Source organism: Bicyclus anynana, chromosome 16 (assembly GCF_947172395.1).
Source record: "Bicyclus anynana chromosome 16, ilBicAnyn1.1, whole genome shotgun sequence".
Taxonomy (NCBI): Eukaryota; Metazoa; Arthropoda; class Insecta; order Lepidoptera; family Nymphalidae; genus Bicyclus; species Bicyclus anynana.
The window spans coordinates 6,620,499-6,640,246 of NC_069098.1; the positions used below are offsets into that span (position 1 = coordinate 6,620,499).

Below are 19,748 nucleotides of genomic sequence, written 5' to 3' on the forward strand. Positions count from 1 at the left end.
GCGTTTGCGATTGTAGAGAATAAAGTATAAAGAGAATCGCCATGCCACATGGCTTCAGGCCCAGCTGGACTATCACTGTTTTGGTCTTTATTATCAATCTATTAAAATGAACATCAAATTAATTGACAAAATGTCATTTACCTACTGTGTGATATACACCAATAAGCACTGGATGACGTACATGATAGGTTAAGATAGGATTTGTTACATAGAATCTCAATTTCTTATAAATCAAACTAGCATACGTCAATGATAGTGGATAACCCTACAGCAGGCTTCAAGTATGTAAATGACATTTTGTCAATTGATTGGATGTTTATTTTAATAGGTTAATATTAAAGAACAAAATAGTGAATAGGCCAGCAGGTATGTCTAGCTATAGCAGGCTCTAATAGTAATACCTAAAAATAGTAAAATAGGCCAAACTGTAGTTCTGTGTCAGACAGAGATTAACAGGCATAAAGTTGCCGCGAAAAATGATGTTTGTACTAGTTCTGTGACCCCGCTACGCTTGAATGGCATAAACGCCGACGATTTGCTTCCAATAAATCCAAGTAAATGTAAAAATTTGAATGCCGAATAAAAAATAACCATGCTCTATGGCTCTGTACAGTTTTCGTTAATATAAATAAATATTTACGACTTAGTATTGTCCGATTGGCTCACTTTTTCATACTTTGTCGAATCAATTAGTTGCTACTTGATTAGGAATTCAATCGCACCGACCATGGTGACACGGTTTGTCGAGATTTTTTCAATTTTTTACTCGTGATGGGAAACCGATAACCTATTTAGGCACCTAAACGGTATATTAAGTTGTTTTGTTTACTTTTAATTATTGTCTTGTTTTATTTTTTATCCATTAAGTTAGAATGAGTTCGCTTACTTCGATTTTTCATGATTGATTAACTATCAAATTTTTAATTCCATTGCGGTTAGGTAGTTCGATTTTACATGACAAATTAATAGGTATTTAATATTCATCAACCGACTTTAAATGAACATTTTTTTTTGTAATTTTATATTAGGTGATAACTTCGTTCTTTATTAACTAGATTACTTTTTAACAAAATATTTAACCGACTTCAAAATCACAAAATAAACTAAAAAGCGAAAAATAACATCGTATGTTCTACCTTCTGATCACTTGGCGGTGCCAAGCTAGTGACGTATTAATTAAAGCCGTTTCTGAAAGAACCTCGGGAAAGAACTGTCTTTATGTCCTAAAAGTTCATGACTTAATCGGCTTTAGTTAATGCATCACTGTGTTGGTACCGCCCTCAAAGTGATCAGAAAGTAACACATACGATGTTATTTTTCGCTTTTTTAGTTTATTTTTGTGATTTTGAAGTCGGTTAAATATTTTTGTTAAAAAGTAGTCTAGTTATCCCCCTGTCATCTAAATCACATTGTCACTTATCATCAGGTGAGATCGTAATCAAGAACAAAGTTATCGCCGAATAAAAAAAATTACAAAAAAGTCCATATAATATATTTTTTATCCATATAGTTTATTTTTGTAATTTTGAAAGTCGGTTAAATTTTTTTGTTAAAAAGATTTTATTTTTCTGATTTTAGTGTGTTCTAGCATTTAAGTGGCGCTTTCGAACTAAAGTAAGTAGTTTCGTTATTTTCATTTGAACTCAAAATTACTCAACTGATTTTCATGAAAATTAAATGGGTCCAATCTGGAAGTATATACTCTTTCAAACAAAAAATATTTTTTTTAATTGGTTATGAAATGACGAAGTTATGCGGTAACAAACATAAAAAAACATACGCGTCAAATTGAGAACTGCCTCCTTTTTTTTTGAAGTCGGTTAAAAAAGGTAGATTGGGCTTTTTTCGGATTCTCCGGAGTTGGGAAGTTAGTTGTGTTACACTCTCTTGTTAAATAATATCAAACATCATCCCTAATCCATAGCTCTATGATGGGCCTTAGCTAAAAATCCTATCTTATTAAGAAGGTCCTTTATGTCCTTTAGTGGACAACTTTGTCCTATAATACCATAGGCTAATGATTTTAATACCGAAAATTAAAGGTAAATCTTATGATTATTCTTCATACTTGCTTTATTACTTACTAGCAGACGCTACAAAGTTTTATCAGCATAGTTTCTGTTCCCGTGGGAAAACAGGCAGAAAATATAGCTTATGACATTCACAAATAACGTGACTTACTATTGATAAAAAAGTTTTCATAATGGGTTCAGAGATTACCCCCTACAACCTCACAAACTTTACCTCCTTATATTATTGGTACAGATTATATCTAGCTTTTGATGAAATCAGTATTAGGTTAGATAACTTCTGTCGTAGGATAGTGCTCATAATGTAACGTGAACAATGTGTAAGGTTTAAAGTGCTTAATGTGACCCGAGGCGTGCGCTAACGGTGCGTTCCGCTGCTGGTTGTTAACTTTGTGCTGATCAAGCAAAACAGACATTGCTTCACACCATAATTATTTTATTTATTTATTTATTATATATCCTTAGTATGCTTACAGCTAAGCCGAAACGCATACAAAGTACAGACTTACAATACAACAATATAACAGATAAACAAATTACAGTATAATCACTATACAATACAAACACATAAATTGCATATTTCTATAAAATTAAAATTAAAATTCACAGTTGTTTACAATATCAATAAATACATGAAGTTTTATATCAAAAATATCTAGATCTTGGCGCTGAGCAATCAACGAATTGAGCATCGACAGTACCCGATTAGTTGGGGCATTTCGAGCATATTGCGTACGGAACGACTTGATAGCGAAAAAAGGTCGCTTACGACATTATGTTAGCTATGGCGTCACACGGGTCTCAGCTCAAAATCAGCGCTGTGTATTATGCTTGTATATAGTACACGGCATATGCTGAGCTGTAAACCCTTTCTTTAAAGGGTTATAGACAGACATGCTGTCTTTAGGAAAGGATACTGTTTGTAACTTTTAAATTTGAATAAATTTATTTTCTTTCTTTCCATTTTAAACCTACTTAAAACTGTAACATTTTCTTAACATCCTTTGATTTCCAGTATTGGGATGAATTTCTGCTGAATTTCGTCAAAATAGTTTCAATTAAATTAGAAATATGAGAAGCTTAGTGTTTTAAAATTCATTGCTTTTCCTCTTTCGTTTTGATTTGTATCCTTGTCCTCTTGAGCATCGAAATCGTACCAAAAGTATTATTAGTCTTTTCTTTCTAATTTTTTAACCGAATTCAAAAAGTTATCAGTTTGACCCATGTATCATCATCATCATCATTATCAACCCATATTCGGCTCGCTGCTGAGCTCGAGTCTCCTCTTATAATGAAAGGGGTTAGGCCAATAGTGCATCCACATTTCTAGTTCGTACAGCAAAAATTTGGAATGCCTTTACGGCGTTTGTGTTTCCAGACACTTATAATTTGAACACCTTCAAAGCAAGAGTGAATAGGCATCTTCTAGGTAGGCGCGCTCTAACTTAGACCGCATTAATGCTTACCATCAGGCTTAATTGTAGTCAAGCGCTGGCCTATATTGCATAAAAAAACCTTGTATAGATTGACAGAATTGTTCAGTTTTTGTATGTGTTACAAAGCCTATCCTATCACATATTTGGAATAAACAATATTTATACTACAGCCTTTCTTGATGAGTACTGTTTACGAACTGTGTAGTAAGTGGCTGACAGCGATATAAAATAGTTGGCATATTTATTTTGTATAAATGTAGTTCTTTTTTTTTCATCTTTAATTAACATGTTTAATTTCCTTTTTCCCTCAGTACTTTCGTAAATTTGTAGACTGGTGCTAGGTGTGGACTAGGTATGGGTATAGGTACTTTCGTAAATTTGTAGACTGGTGCTAGGTATAGACTAGGTATGGGTATAGTTACAAGTAAAACAACAGTTCTAAGGGTGTAAATCTAATCCTAGACCTCTCGAATTTGGGGCGGACCCATGGAGGCTTAAATTTTTAATATGAAATTTTCATTTTCATTTTGCTCTGAATGTGAATCTTCACCCTTCGATGACCGAATTCCGGTCAGTTGCTTTTATCTTTTCTCGAGTAAGTAGCCTAAATATTGTAATGTCTGTATTGCATAAGTGTAATTACAACAATTAACGGCCTCGAACGGAGCGAGGAGCTCAGGAAGGATCGAGGCCGAGAAGTAGGAAGCGGCGCGAGGTCAGCCCGCTTCCGAACCGCTTCCACTAAATATATATGATAATATATTAAATGTTACAAAACTGATAACCATCTAACGTGTAACTAATGTCCGGTAGCTTTTTATGATAAATATGCGAACGCTCGCGACGCCGTACGCGTGAAATTCTGTTGTTTACAAATTCCGCTGGAACTACGGATTTTTTCGGGATAAAAAGTAGCCTAAGATCTCCTTCAGGGTCCCATTTATTACTACACTCAATTTCATCTAAATCGGTTTAGTAGTTTAGACGTGAAAGGTGACAGATAGACTTACTTTCGGATTTATATTACACTCAGTATAATTTTACTATGGATAGAATACCATCGTCTCCAAACAGAGCAACACTTCACACAATACAAATAGAAATTGACTTTTTCTTACATATACTTTTTTTACAATAATAATAAATAAATGAACCTACATAATACACATCAATTTATCTATCATCAAAGTAAGCGTTCAGCGTAGCCTGTGTTATGGGCCTATGGGTACTAAGATAGCTGCTTTAATCACATATATTAATATACTACAAACAGACCCACGGCGATGGTTTCAGAGAGTCAAATAATAATTGCAGACAATAATGAAAAAAAAACGATTACCAGCTGTGGTTTATGTTGCACTATGGTTAGGCTTAAATATCAATATACCTTATTTTGTAGAATAATAAATAAAATTAAAAATGAAAATTCTAAACAAAGCTTGTTCATTCATTATTGTTAGTTATAGTTTAATATACCCATACCCTTGACGATTTCTACGCGGCATCATACCGTTACGATAAAATGATTTGTGATAAACGTCACCTATTGAAAGCGTAGCGCGCGCGTTGAAGTCTTTTGTACAGGTCAACATTACTATACAAATCTTATTATTTGATTTGGTATTTGATTACATATTCGTATAAATTATGTTCATCAATTAACAATATCAAAATTCAAAAATGTTTAGTTTTAAAATATTTGGCTTCAATGTTTAATCATTGAACCCTGCGATTTTACCCTAGGTTGTTTATTAAATCATATTGAATTGAAGATTTACTTGGCAAACATTTTATTACTACATAGTACTTACATAGTTTACTAGCTGTGCTCCGCGGTTTCACTCGTGTTTTCTTAATTAAATACAATACAGCATTGAAAGACTTTCAAATTGATCTTACCAAACACACTTTCAGCTTTATAATTAATTATTCGTCATTATGAAGCCCAAGAGTTTATTTGGCAGAAGGTAAACTTTTTTTATTATTCTTTACAAGTCAGATCTTGATTACAATCTCACCTGATGGTAAGTGATGATGCAATCTAAGATGGAAGCGGGCTAACTTGTTAGGAGGAGGATGAAAATCCACACCCCTTTCGGTTTTTACACGACATCGTACCGGTACACTAAATCGCTTGGCGGTACGTTTTTGTCAGTGTAGACAAACATCTGAACGTCATCAACAAATACCACAATAGAAAGAAATAGCAACAAAACAAAAAGAACAATCAACAAAAAGATTTACCGTTGATTAACGAAAATGAATACGATATTACGCAGTTTATCATCACCGCCATAAACAAAATATTATGGTCATCGATTCAAATTGAAAATGACGCCACACTCTGCAGCCGGTAACGGGCCGCCTGCCGAATAACCACGCGATGATTATAACAGAGTCAAATCCAGCATATCGATATTGTTACTGATTGCACTAGTTTATTATTTACTAGCCAACGCCCCGCGGGTTCACCAGCGTATATCTCGTTCACGTGTGAATACAGAGATAAAATATAGCCTATAACACTCAAGAACAACTTGGCTTTCTCGTAGTAAAAGAATTTTCAAAAAAGGTTCTGTAGATCCAGAGATTACCTATAACACCACAACCTTTACCCCTTTATAATATTAGTATAGATTTATACTTCTTTAGTTCACCACAATAACAGAAACTAGAGAAATAGAGACTTAATAATAAGAAAGCAGGACACAAACGATTTTCTCCAGACAACCTTAGCTTTAGGAAAATATAGGGACATGAGTTTCTACAGTTTACATCATATAAATAAAATATTACGTATTTACATAATATAAAAAAATAATATAACTTCCTATACATATACATTAGGAAGTCATTATTAGAGAATTATGTAAGAAAGATACAAATCTCTGTCTTTTCCTATAATCAAGAGATATTTTTTACTGAAAATTTCTAGAAAGAAGGAAAAACTCAGTATTTTATAGCTAAGTAAGATTTACGGTATCGATACATGTACAATGTTCTTTCAATTCAACAAAATATATATCTATCTATAAAATTATTTTCTACGTAGAACAGAATATTAGTTCAGTATAACTGTATTTAATATCAATTGCTGTATAACTAATGAGGATATATTATTATACTCGACATTTCCAATTTAGTGACGTAGGTATTTGTTTATTTATTACTTTACCATTTCCAACTTTATGACTTACCAAATAGTACCTATCAAAACGTAAAGATACTAATCTAACGAATTATATTGCAATTTACTAGTACTAAATTGCAAAGTTATTTGAATTCGAATCTATTTTCTCGGCAATGAATAATAAAAACCAATCCCGATTCTAAAGGTCTTTGCCATTGTCTCAGATTAGACGGGAGTATTCGTGTACTTTTGATTAGGGTAATGATGAAGTTAGGAATTGGATTATGGCGATAGCAACGGCTACCGATGGTAAAACAATTTAGACCGAGCGCCTGCGTTAGCTAGACACACCTCATCTTAAAAGGATATATAATATAAGAATTTAACTTGCAATGTATGTTTGTATTATGTACGTATGTATGTATGTAGTTTGTTCAGGGGAAATCTTGAAACTGAAATTTTGTATACAACTATATAAGTTCAATTTGGATGACAATGCATGGTTAACTTTGTATTTTTTATATCTTCTAGAATATCTCTTGAAAATATCTCTATCTATCTAATTTCTCTAGTTGCCTGACTGTTAGCTTCGAGGTAAATCTTCGCTTTAAAGTTCCTCAAGACTTTTGAAATAAATTATAAACACTTTTATTTCAATTTAACAGTATGATTTTCAAAGAGTTGCTGCAAAGCTGACAAAGAAACAGATTAGCAAAATACACTCAACACGCGGACAGTTTTTTTTTAAATATTTGTCATATCTTTTGTGTTGAGGAAAATGTCTTACTTAATCTAGGAGCATAGACTGACGAACTATCAGCCTTCATAAAATGAGGTACATCTGGCTATTGCAGACTCTCGGTGCAATTTTATAGATCACAGTGCGCGGTAATGAGGTCGATATTGGTTCCGCTGGCCTGTCATTACTTTGCCGTGTCTTTTGACCCGGCATTACCTCTACTCACTATTATAGTCCAAACAATATCTTCTTTCTAACTAAACTTGGTTTTTTACTATTGTTATAATGCAGTACTGTTGAACTAGAGTAACCTGTAATAACCATTGCGTATTCTTAGACAATTTTCTTACGTTATTGAATTTATTGCATTTTTATTGTATTACGTTCTTAGATTATGTTTTGCATTGCGTGTATTGCCTATTTATTGGATCATAGTGGTTTATCATTTTAAAGTAATGTTGGTATTTGAGTCAATTTATTTATATAAGAAATTTTGTTGCAGATTTATTATCGTTTGCAGTCTTTTTATTACACAAGTAAGTACTTAGTGTTTGAAACTAAATTATATTAATTATACGTACCTTTAGATTATAATAAATCTATCGCAATATAACCTTCATTATATAGTATTTATTTTACCATTTTGAACAACAATGCTTGATTAAGTGACGATGGGGTATTTTGGGGTAGATATATGACGATAAATTCAAAACTAAAGACTCTACATTGAAATTTCAATAGTTTAATTTGTAAACCATTTGAATGAAAAGATTTGCAATTAATTTTAATGTACCTTAAAAAATTACCACACTTGACATTTTTTAAAAGGGGTTTTAAAAAGCCTTTCCTCACAACCACCATTTAAATATAATATTTTAAATGTTAATTGAAATACAATTACGGCTAAAACTGGCGTGATATTGTCAGAGTACGAGGCATGAACCAAAATTAAATCAATTTGGTTTAGTTCACGCCGCGTTGCAGAAACCAGTTAGTAGAAGGGCCCTGAAAGCTTTCAAAATTGGTTGGGCATACTCTGACAATATAATATAATGCTAGTCGCTCATGGTCCGATATACCCACATCATTTTTCCTTCAAGTCGAATCGTCTATCGACATGCACATCGCGAACAACTTACTATGAGTTTTACCGGACGTCATGCCAGCAACGCCACAGGCACGTTGGACTGTGGGTATATCAAACCGAGGGTTACTTTGGTTTACTTTGAGTGTTTAAAAAAAATTACTTCAAAATTGAACTGACTTCAAAATATCAAAAATAAATTAAAAGGCGAAAAATAACATCGTATGTGCTACCTTTTCTGATCACTTTGAAGGCGGTGCCAAGCCAGTGGCATATTAATTAAAGCGATTTCTAAAAGATCCACGGGAAATAAGTTGAAAGAACCGTCTGAAAATCCTAAAACTTATGGCTTGAGTTAATGCATCATTGTGTTGGCACCGCCTTTTAGTTTATTTTTGTAATTTTGAAGTCGGTTGAATTTTTTTAAAGTCGGTTAAGAATACACTTCTGATACTATAAATAAATGTTTTCTTCATAGCGAGTTCAGTCAGCGATCCATCAATCATCAAGACTCGACAGCGCATCAGTGGAGTCATCAGAACATTCAACAGAATCGTTGGACTCCGTTGGCGCTTCTGCTGAGCTACATGAAGGCTCGGGTGAAGACCCACCAGGACCAACAGGTGGTAGTAAGGTGATATATTTTTTTTCTTTACTAGCCGACGTCCTATTCTCGTAAGAATGCGGAAATTAATAATATAGCTTCTGATAACTTAGTTTTCTAGTGACAAAAGAATTGTTGAAATTGGTTTAGTAGATCAAGAGATTACCCCTACAATACCATAAACTTTTCCTCTTTATAATATTTGTAAAACCGAAATGGGTGTGGATTTTCATCCTACACCTAAAAAGTTAGCTCACTTCTATCTTAGATTGCATCATCACTTACCATCAGGTGAGATTGCAGTCAAAGCCTAACTTGTACAAAATAAAACATTAAAAGCCAAGCGATTTAGCGTTCCGGTACGATGCCGTGTAGAAACCGAATGGGGTGTGAATTTTCATCCTCCTCCTAACAAGTTAGCCCGCTTCCATCTTAGACTGCATCATCACTTACCATCAGGTGAGATTGCAGTCAAGAGCTAACTTGTAAAGAATAAAATATTAAAAAAAATGTACACCAAATGACATTGTTAAAACATTACCTAAATAAGGAAAATCAGATTTTCCTAACGTTGTTATAAATGTATTATTTGACATTTAAATTAAATATTAATTTTTCTCTTTACAGAACGAAACAAGAGACGCTTTAAAATCGGACGGCAGTGAACAAGACCCAGTAAGTCTTTACAAAAATGAAAATTCATTCAGTAGTTAGTAACAGTAGCCATAATCCATCATCGATACTAATATTATACAGAAAACAGATTTAATTATTTGTTAGTTTGCGTTGAATGGGCTCTGTAACGATTGAACCGATTTGGAAAATTCTTTTACTGTTAGGAAGCTACACTATCCCCGAGTGCTATAATCTATATCGTATATCCCGCCCGTCGATTCTCTTACTTAGATCGTTAACGTTTCGAAAACTAGAAAAATGTATGGGAATGACAGATCTTGATCACGTGACCTGTCGATAGCAAATGTCATTCCCATACATCTTTCTAGTTTTCGAAGCGTTAGCGATCGTAGAAAGAGAATCGACGTGCCACTTGGCTAGGGGGCTGTATTTCTACGGAAACGGGAATCACGCTGGTGAAACCGCGCGGCGTCTGCTAGTCACACTAATTATTTTTTAGGCAATAGTTTGTGTGTGTGTATGTTTGTTCCTCCTTTCCACTGCGGCTACTGAAGGGATTTGGCTGGTAATAGAAACAGATTTTACTCTGAATTAACACATAGGCTACTTTCATAGCTGGGCATTAACTCGTTAATCCGTTAATCGTTAATTAAAGAAGTTAACATTTTGATTAACGGATTAACTTTTGAAAATGTTAACGGACACGTTAACTTCCGTTAATATGCAGTAGTCCGTTTATCGTTAATCCAATGCCTACTATTTACCGCGCGACGCGAAAAACAGGTTCAGACAAGTAAGAAATGATAAAAGATTTTTTTTCAAAGAAATCAACAAATTACCATATTTATATTATAATTATAGATAAAATCAACTAAAAACAAATTACGACACTTTTCCCCAGTGCTCACCCATATTTTTCCAATGGTGATCAATGATTTAAAAATGCAATATTACACAGTCATATTAACGGATTAACGATTAACGTTAACTTGCGTTAATTCTTTCAGAATGTAACGCTTTAACGTTTAACGAAGCTGACTTTTTTGGTAGCGGATTAACGATTAACGAAGTTAACTATTTGATTAACGGTGCCCAGCTATGGCTACTTTCATTTCACAAAAATCCAGTTCCAGCGAGATTTGTGAAAAAATCCATTCCACGCGGACTATAAAAGCGAAAGCTGTCTGAAAGCTCAGTATTTCATAGCCGGACGTAATCGAACCCAGGACCTCGTCATCCAATACCACGGTCTAACCACTAGACCTACGACGCAGTGTACGATACGCTACTAGTCATTACCATACAGTTTAGTTGCTACTCTCGCACAACACCTTGAACGTAAGAGATAACACAGAACAATGAACCTTTCCGCCCAATGAAGTCGTGGCGCTTATTTTATACGGCTTGCCAAATATGCGTGATGGCTCAATGTCATATACTATCATTGTAAGGAAATATATCTCCATTAGAAACCTCATAATATGTAAATTAAAAAAACTAACGCAATGGTGTGTTTAAGTTTCTGGTCTGAATACTCCGTGGTTTAACGCAGTTCCCGTTCTCGTAAGGAATCTGGAATGTACCCTATGGTCGTGCCATATATATAACGTGGGTTTCTTAAATACGAAATAAGTCTATCTGTATGACTGTCTGTTACCTATTTTACGCTTAAACGGCTGAACCGATCAAAATTTTGGAAATCAAACCGAATTTTGGTAAATGGGACCTTGGAGCAAAACATAGGGTACTTTTGGACCCTAAAATAAAAATAGAAGGGTGTGAAATAGGGGTTGAAAGTTTGTATGGAAAGTCCTTAATATTTAGAGTAAAAGTTTAAAAAATTTTGTTCATAAATCATAAAAAAAATACGAAATAATAGTATACTGTGATTCAAAAAATTTTAAAATTGAACGCCTCTCAATCTCTTGAAGATGACCAATATTCCCGTTACCCTTCAATTAGTCGTAAAGACTGAGTTTAGAAAGGGGTAAGATGCTTTGCCTGTAGGTTGGCAACTAGCCACGGCCGAAACCTACCACCAGACCTTTTTTTTTTACGTCGTGAAATCCTCATGGATACCTTTTTGTCACGGGGAGGCAAGAAGGTTATGTCGGACTTCAACCGACTAAAACCCCACGGTGTTCCGACTCGCCGCCTGGTGACTGAGCCACGGGAACATAAACCTACCAGCAGACCTGAGCCAATGTAGAAAATATTAAATCCTAAACTGTACTAAACTTACCTGTACTAGAAATCGAACGCCTTCTGTTGAGAACAACCAACTGCACCAAAGAGGTCTTAAAAAAGTTAGTCTTAGTTATGCTAGGTTCTTTAACAGCAAAAACTTGAGGCAAAGATTCTTGGAAGAATTTTTATGTACAACTTACAAGATAATCACTCTCTCCGATAAAAGCGTTTAGTTTTTGCCCTGACAAGTGCCAATTCGCAGTACGGGTGCGATTGTTTTTACGCACAAAATAATAGAACAAAAAAGTGCAAATCGCATGATGAGACTAACTAAACTCTCACTCTCAAAAGATGTCTTGAGTTTTCGCCTTTTTTATAATAAATGTAGCGGTATTAAAGTGTCGCACGACAGCTAAGTAAATTGCATAAAGTAAGCATTGTTCTGTCCTGCTTAGCATCGTAAATAAACGATACGAAAAACGATGTGAAAATTATTGTTTTAGTCTGAAAAATAATATATTATTATACTAGCGGACGCCCGCGACTTCGTCCGAGGTCCGCGTGGAATTTAGTTTTTCATAAATCCCTCAGGAACCATGGATGTTTCTGGGATAGAAAGTAGCCTATATGTTCCCATGCTATAATATATTTCAATACCAAATTTCAGCTATTTCGTTTCAGTAGTCGAAGCGTGAAAGAGTAACAAACATTCATAACATAAAAATCATCACATTACACAAATCTCGGGAAACCATGGATTTTTTCGGGATAAAAATGTTAATCCAGAGTAAAATCTATTGTCTTTCCAAGCAGCCAAATTGCTTCAGTAGTAGCGGCGTTAAAGAGTAACAAACATCCAGACATCCATACAAACTTTCGCGTTTATAATATTAGTAGGAAAAACAAAATTCTTATTCCGGAGAGTGCGCTCAGGAACTTTTCGATCTAGCTCCCTCTTCATATTTTTACCATAGAACCGCCAGGCAACGCAAAGGTTTGCATCCATACGTAGTTAATGTCCCTTGGATGCGTACGAAGCGTTTCGGTTCTTCATTCCTGAGGTTATGGCAGGGCCGGCCCGTCCATACGGCGAACGGAGCGGTCGCTCCAGTCGCCAAATCCTAGGTAGCGCCTAAACGGTAAAGAAAAATAAAAGAAATTTCTTTCTTTTTAACCGACTTCAAAAAAAGGAGTAGGTTTTCAATTCGTCTGATTACGTTACCTGATTTCTCGAAGACACCTGGACCGATTTAAATAATTCTTTCAAACGTACCTAGGCCATTTTGTTAGGACCAAACAGGAGAGGCGCCATAATTGGATTTCGCTCCATTCTAAAATTTATTTCGGGCCGGCGCTGGGTTATGGAATGCCCTTACAGCTTCCGTTTTCCCTACCACCTACAACATGGGTATATTCAAGTCATGAATGAATAATAGCAGTCAAGCGCTCTCCTAAAATAATGTAAAAAAAACTAAAACTCGAATATAAAGAAGCTTGTAAAATTGTAAAGGTAGTAAGTAGGAGGTCAGATGTGATAATTGCAGATCAACAAAGGTTGAAGTACATTTCACGCGTGAGTTCGTAGCACAGGTGTTCGCTACGCATTGATTGCTCAACTGTTACTGTGCTATAGAAGCCAGCGGCAGATTTGTGCAATCAACACAATAACTCGTTGGTCAACCGTTCAGTTATTCTGTACGTGTACTTATCTTTTATTAATACTTGTTGTTCTCGTATCTCGGTCCATGTCTTATTATGGTTCATACGTGATCGTGGTATCTTTGCTATTTTTGCTAAAACGTGAAAACAAAAGATAAACTAGGCAGCAAAAACAACATGACATATGTAACTTGACGGCGTCCATGGCGCAGTGGTATGCGCGGTGGATTTACAAGACGGAGGTCCTGGGTACGATCCCCGGCTGGGCCGATTGAGGTTTTCATAATTGGTCCAGGTATGGCTGGTGGAAGGCTTCGGCCGTGGCTAGATATGACCTCTGCCTCCGATACCGAAGGGTGTGGGTTCGAATCCGGTCCGCGGCATGAGCCTCCAACTTTTCAGTTATGTGCATTTTACGAAATTAAATAGATGTCACGTAAAAATAAACATCGTTAGCAAACCTGCATACCAGAGAATTTTCTTACTTCTCTGCGTGTGTGAAGTCTGCCAATCCGCTCTCATTCTGAGAGGAGACTCGAGCTCAGCAGTGAGCCGAATATAGACTGATAATGATGATGATAATACTCTATACTAATATTATAAAGGAGGCAATTTTGTGAAATTGTAAGGGTAATCTCTAGATCCCGATTTAAAAATTCTTTTACCAATAGAAAGTCACGTTACTTCCGAATGTTAAAAGCTTTGTTTGATCACCGTATTCCCACGGGAACGAGAACTACGGTGAAACCGCGGGGCATCTGCTAGTGTAGCATGATGTGAACAATGTGACACAAACAAGTCAATTATACAATGTTATGAACAGCCAGTGGGCCGTACATACATTTTTATAGATTTTGCGTATGATTAGATTAACATTACGCGTCGTGAGAAGTGCGTGTGTTTACACAGAGCTGATTGCATTGTTAAGATAACAGATAGCCATCTCTGACCCGGCGCGTCGCCGGCGTGTGATGAAGTGTCAGTTACTTGGCTCACATAGCACGCTACCATAAACGTGGTCGCGTTTAGCTGTTCCACATTTGACAGCTTCCCATGCTATTGTAATTGAAATGAGTTAATTTCTAACATGCTGTTTGTTATCCTTGACCTTGTTTTCACACGATAAAGTGAAGCCAAACGGCAGAAGACTTGTCAAGATTTTAAGTCTATGGGCCTTGGCGTAGTGCCTAAAAATTGCTCCGAACTATCCTTGCTGGTTCATGGTTGCCTGGACTGGTGACTTACAGAAGGGCTCATTTTTTGCCCAAAGGATCATTCTTGCTGTCTAACGCGAAAATGCCACTATTCCACGTGTGTCATAAATGCAGTTTCCGTCATCTTTAAAAATAGGATTCAATTCAGATTTTTTTACAAATACTCGGTTCTAAGTAGATACGAAAATATTTGTTTAATAAATTTTTGTTGTTCTTGAAATTCAACCCTTTTTTTAAGATGCACATGCGCAGTGGAAAATGCACATACGAAATCTTGGTTAAGAATTTGAAGTTAAACTTTTCTGGGCCAATCCCACATCATATCCAAAATTCAGCTTTCTCGGAACCGTTGCATTTCTTAGCCGAAGGTATATTCCAAAGTAATGACTAGTATATTATGATAAGATTGGTCTACGTTGTAGATTAGATTCATACATTAAAATGTTAAAAAAGTAGATTGTTGAAGCTTACTCTAGTAATGTAGTTGTTTAGTAGTCATACAAAAAAATAATCTGTAGAAAGTACTCGTACCATAAATAGTTTAATTTTTTACTTTCAACTTTTTAACATTACAAATACAATTGAATGTCAAAAAAGGTCTCATCGACACTGCATTTGTTATTAGGGCTAAATTCAACAAAACCAACAATTTACAATACAACCTTAGTATTAGATCACATTAGTTCGGCACGAAATGGCTCAATTTGAGTCGACGGAAATGGTAATATTCTTTTATTTTATTGAAATCAATTTGTCGGAGTGCTGAGGCGACAGACATGGCAGATTGACCCTATTTTATAATGTCGATAGTATCGTGCGAACTGCTCTGACATACTTCTTACTATCACTTTAGAAAAAGAGATTATTCGCCATATCTTTTTAAATATGACCAATATACCCATTCCTCCTCCAACTAGTCGGAATACATTGTATTAGGAGTGGGTACGACGATAGTAGGTATAGGACGGGGATCGATCCACCACCTCTCGGTGATGAGGTCCCTAACCGTTAAAGGTATTGAGGCTTTACTATCACTATTTTTGCTTTTGAACCGATTTCTAAAAAAGGAGGAGGACCTCAATTCGACGCGTATTTCTTTAAAATGTTTGTTACCTCATAATCTCGTCATTTATTAACCAATTTTGAAAACGCTTTTTGTTTGAAAATCTAGATTGCTCCGGATTGGTCTGGATTGGTGGTAGATTGGTTTTCATGATGATCGGTGTGTATCGGAAGAATTATTGTTAATTGTTAATAAAATTATAAAATTAATTTACCATTTTGATGAATTAAATTTATAATTTTATTAACAATTGGAAAAGGAAGGGAGTCAGTTCACGATTATCTTTAGAATCTTTGACATCTTCATGGATATTTTTTTATATTTACAGTTTTTAGCAGGTATTATTAAATAAAAGCCAACTTGTATAACAGCAACGTGGCGGGTTTTAGCTCGGTAGGGTATACAGAGAGGTCTGGCCAGTTAAAATAGACTGATAATGATAATTTTAAAACATTGTTAGAAATTAAAAAAAAACAAATAATATCCCCTTCACCGTTTGAGACACGTGATATTTAATTTCTTAAAATGCACATTAACTGAAAAGTTGGAGGTGCATGCCCCGGACCCAATTCGAACCTGCGCCCTCTGAATCGAAGGCAGAGGTCGTATCCACTTATGTGAGTGCTGAAAAATTACTTAAGCGTAGATACATAATAATTATTGTTGAATAGTTGTTTCAAGTAATGTAATATTTACGGGACAACCTATATGTTTTTTTTCAATTAAAAACGCAATCTTTGTTTTTCTTCCGTAACTTTTTTGGGTCAGTGTCATGGTGCTAATTTACGAAATTATGCTCGAAGGAAGTTGTTCACATGTATGATCGTCGGAGGCAAACACAGTCGCGTTTGGCGGAAGGACGTAGTTAGGCGTCTGTAGGCTTTATCTCAGGGCTATCAGATGTTCCGCCGTGCCGAACTGCGCCGATATTATGTAAACATTCGCATCTATATACTTACGTATGTATGTACAGTACGATTCAAACTTTATGACGTTTCGGGATAATGTGCATTACAAGATTTTAGGTATCAGCGGTAACGCAGGGGCGCGGCAGCAGGGCTTCACCCCGCGCTCGACTCCCACCTATCCGGCGTCGCCTAACGCGTCTGGTTTTAGCGTAATTTATGCGCGTCGCTGCAGCTTATTTCCGAGACGTCACAAAGTTTGCATCGTGGACTATGTACAATTACCAGCACAAATTCGGCTCTCGAATTTTCTTGCTGACGAGCACGATTCTCTTCTCAGAATGAGACAGGTTAGGTTAAAAGAAGACCACTATCCACTACGCTGGCTCTATGCGGATTGGCAGACTCCACACACGTAGAGAATTAAGATAATTCACCGGTAGGTATGCAGGTTTTACGTTGCTTTCCTTCACCATTTGAAACTAAAATGCATGTAACTGAAAGGTTGGAGGTGCATGCCCACTGAATCAAACCCATGTCAATCCGAATCGAAGACAAAGGTCATCTCCACTAGGCAATCAGGGCTCTTAGTGTAATTTGTTTGATAAAGAAAACAACTCCACGGTTGAGGACCCTGACTGGTATACGAGTAAAAGAGCCAGAGGTCTGGAGTTCTATCTCGGCAGTCGGCCAATTTTATTTATAATCCATTTGTCCCCAGGTGGTGTTTCTCTCGGATAAGAACAGCTACATCCCTGTGAGCATCAAGCCACGGTCTCCCGCCGTAGACTCTAGTTGGAGGGAGCCGCCCGCCTGGGAGAGAGAGTACAGGCGACACCGCACCAACGGCAGCAGAGTGCAATGTAAGTTATACATTTTTTTTTATTCTTTACAAGTTACCCCTTGACTACAATCTCACCTGATGGTAAATGATGATGGAATCTAAGATGGAAGCGGACTAACTTGTTAGGAGGAGGATGAAAATCCACACCCTTTTTGGTTTCTACACGACATCGTACCGGAACGCTAAATCGCTTGGCGGTACGAAAATTCCTAGTGGTAGTTTTTGAGATTTTTCGAACATGTTACTTTAGTGTGTCCAATAATAATAAGCCAGCGGACATCCTGAACAAGCGAACATAATAAATATAGCGTTCGTTTTGCAAAACCGGACAAATATTGATGCTATCTATCGACACACGCACTGGGCGTCTAGATTACACAATCTTTTGTCTATCCACTTCTCTGTGAACTAGTTTCTCTCCGTATCTACTGCCTCATAAACACAGTAGGTACTGACCTCTGACTGAATTTGAAGTACAGCGTCGACTGATAAGTCCAGTGTCACTTGTTTGTTTTTTCTGGTATTTTTTGTAATAATCTAGCCTAGCTAAATTTCGACCATGACAGCCAAGCTCTTCGAAGTCCAACCATATTCTGACACAAGTGAAAATACCTCAATAGTTCTACGGTTAAGGAAAAGAATTCCAAAAGATTTAGAATTAGCTATCCGCTTCTTGGACTATTGTCGTACCTATCCAATTTTTGCACGAGCTTTTTGTTTAGTTAGCTGGTTTTGCTGGTTGGATGGTTAATTTATAAATCTGCCTATCTATATTTTTACTACTTCTCTGGTAGGGTTAGTAGTGCTGTGGTTCTTAACAGAGATCTCGTGAATTTGAGACTCAGCACGAATCAGTTTAGAATTAAATACTTACTAAATTAGCTCAGGTTTGGCATGTCTAGTCTGGTGGTAGGTTTCGGGCGTGACTAGTTACCACCCTACGGGCAAAGACGTATGTATCGTAAAGCAATTTAGCTTTCCGGTACGATGCCGTGTAGAAGCCGTCAGTGCTATGGGTAAAGTAAACTTATACCTCTTCAAAGTAAGCTCGCTTACATCTTAAGACTGCAACGTCACTTAAAATCTGGTGAGATCGCAGTCAAGGGCTAACTTGTCAGACTAAAAAAAACCTACCTATCTCAATAATTAATACTTAATTTAACTTATCTGACATTTTTTGTTTAAATTTAGATATTGAAGCCGAATGTCAAGATGACTTCATGAAGATTAGAGTGGGATTTAATGGCTCTTTCAACGGCCTGGTATACTCCGCTGGTAAGTCATATTATGATGTTTGCTCGATACAGTTAAGTCATTACATACGAAACTTACGACCCTACAGACAGACAGACACTAGGACCACACTCTAATGCGGTTTGACGTGTTTAGAGTTACCTATATATGTTGGTGTAACTCCACCAAACATCCCTAAATACTGGTGCAGCTAACCAAGACCTTACTATTGTAATAGGCTGATCACTGGACCAAGGAGATATTTAGGTATTTAGCAGCGTTGCCAGACGTCCCGATTTTAAAATCAAAATTAAATGTCCCGCGCGGGACAGACTCAGTCCCGACACACGGACCACACTCTAATACGGTTTGACGTGTTTAGAGTTATATATTTTGGGGTAACTCCAGCAAACACCTCTAAATACTGGTTCAGCTAACCAAGACCTTACGATTGTAATAGGCTGATCACTGGACCAAGGAGATAGTTATGTATTTAGCAGCGTTGCCAGACGTCCTGATTTTAAACCAGAATTAAATGTCTCGCTCGTGACAGACTCAGTCCCGCTTTTCGGGAATAACTCAATCGCGCGTGCAGCGCACTGAGAAAGCATGGGCGGGTGGCACATTCACTTATTAGGCTATTGTTTGAAACGCCATATTTTTCTTATGAATAAAACTTTTTTGGTTTTGATTTCTGTTTTTTTTTATTCAGAAGACGAATTAACTCAACTATTTAACAATAGGGTAAATTTGATTTACCTACAGTATTATATTTTTATTAAGATACATTTCTTATGGATATTTATAAGATAATAGATAAATATTCAAAACTTTTGATTATTCACGCTTTTTTTCGCAAAAAAAGTATCCCGATTTTTTCACTCAAAAAGTTCCTAAATCCCGACTTTGCAAAAAAATCTGGCAACGCTGGTATTTAGGTAGGTATACATACTCGTATCAATAGCGATTTTTATTATGAATGAC

The 19,748-nt window shown here is 36.1% G+C and overlaps 1 protein-coding gene across 2 annotated transcripts in view; it reads left to right on the plus strand.

Moving 5' to 3' along the window:
- Positions 1-19,748, plus strand: part of LOC112052351 (uncharacterized) — a 31,927-nt gene that overhangs the window by 2,681 nt on the left and 9,498 nt on the right. For both annotated transcript variants that reach the window (XM_052886093.1, XM_052886091.1), the window contains exons 2-6: positions 7,838-7,871; positions 8,898-9,053; positions 9,651-9,698; positions 17,409-17,550; positions 18,723-18,806. In XM_052886093.1, coding sequence (XP_052742053.1) covers positions 7,838-7,871; positions 8,898-9,053; positions 9,651-9,698; positions 17,409-17,550; positions 18,723-18,806 — 464 coding nt within the window. The remainder of the gene's footprint in view (positions 1-7,837; positions 7,872-8,897; positions 9,054-9,650; positions 9,699-17,408; positions 17,551-18,722; positions 18,807-19,748) is intronic.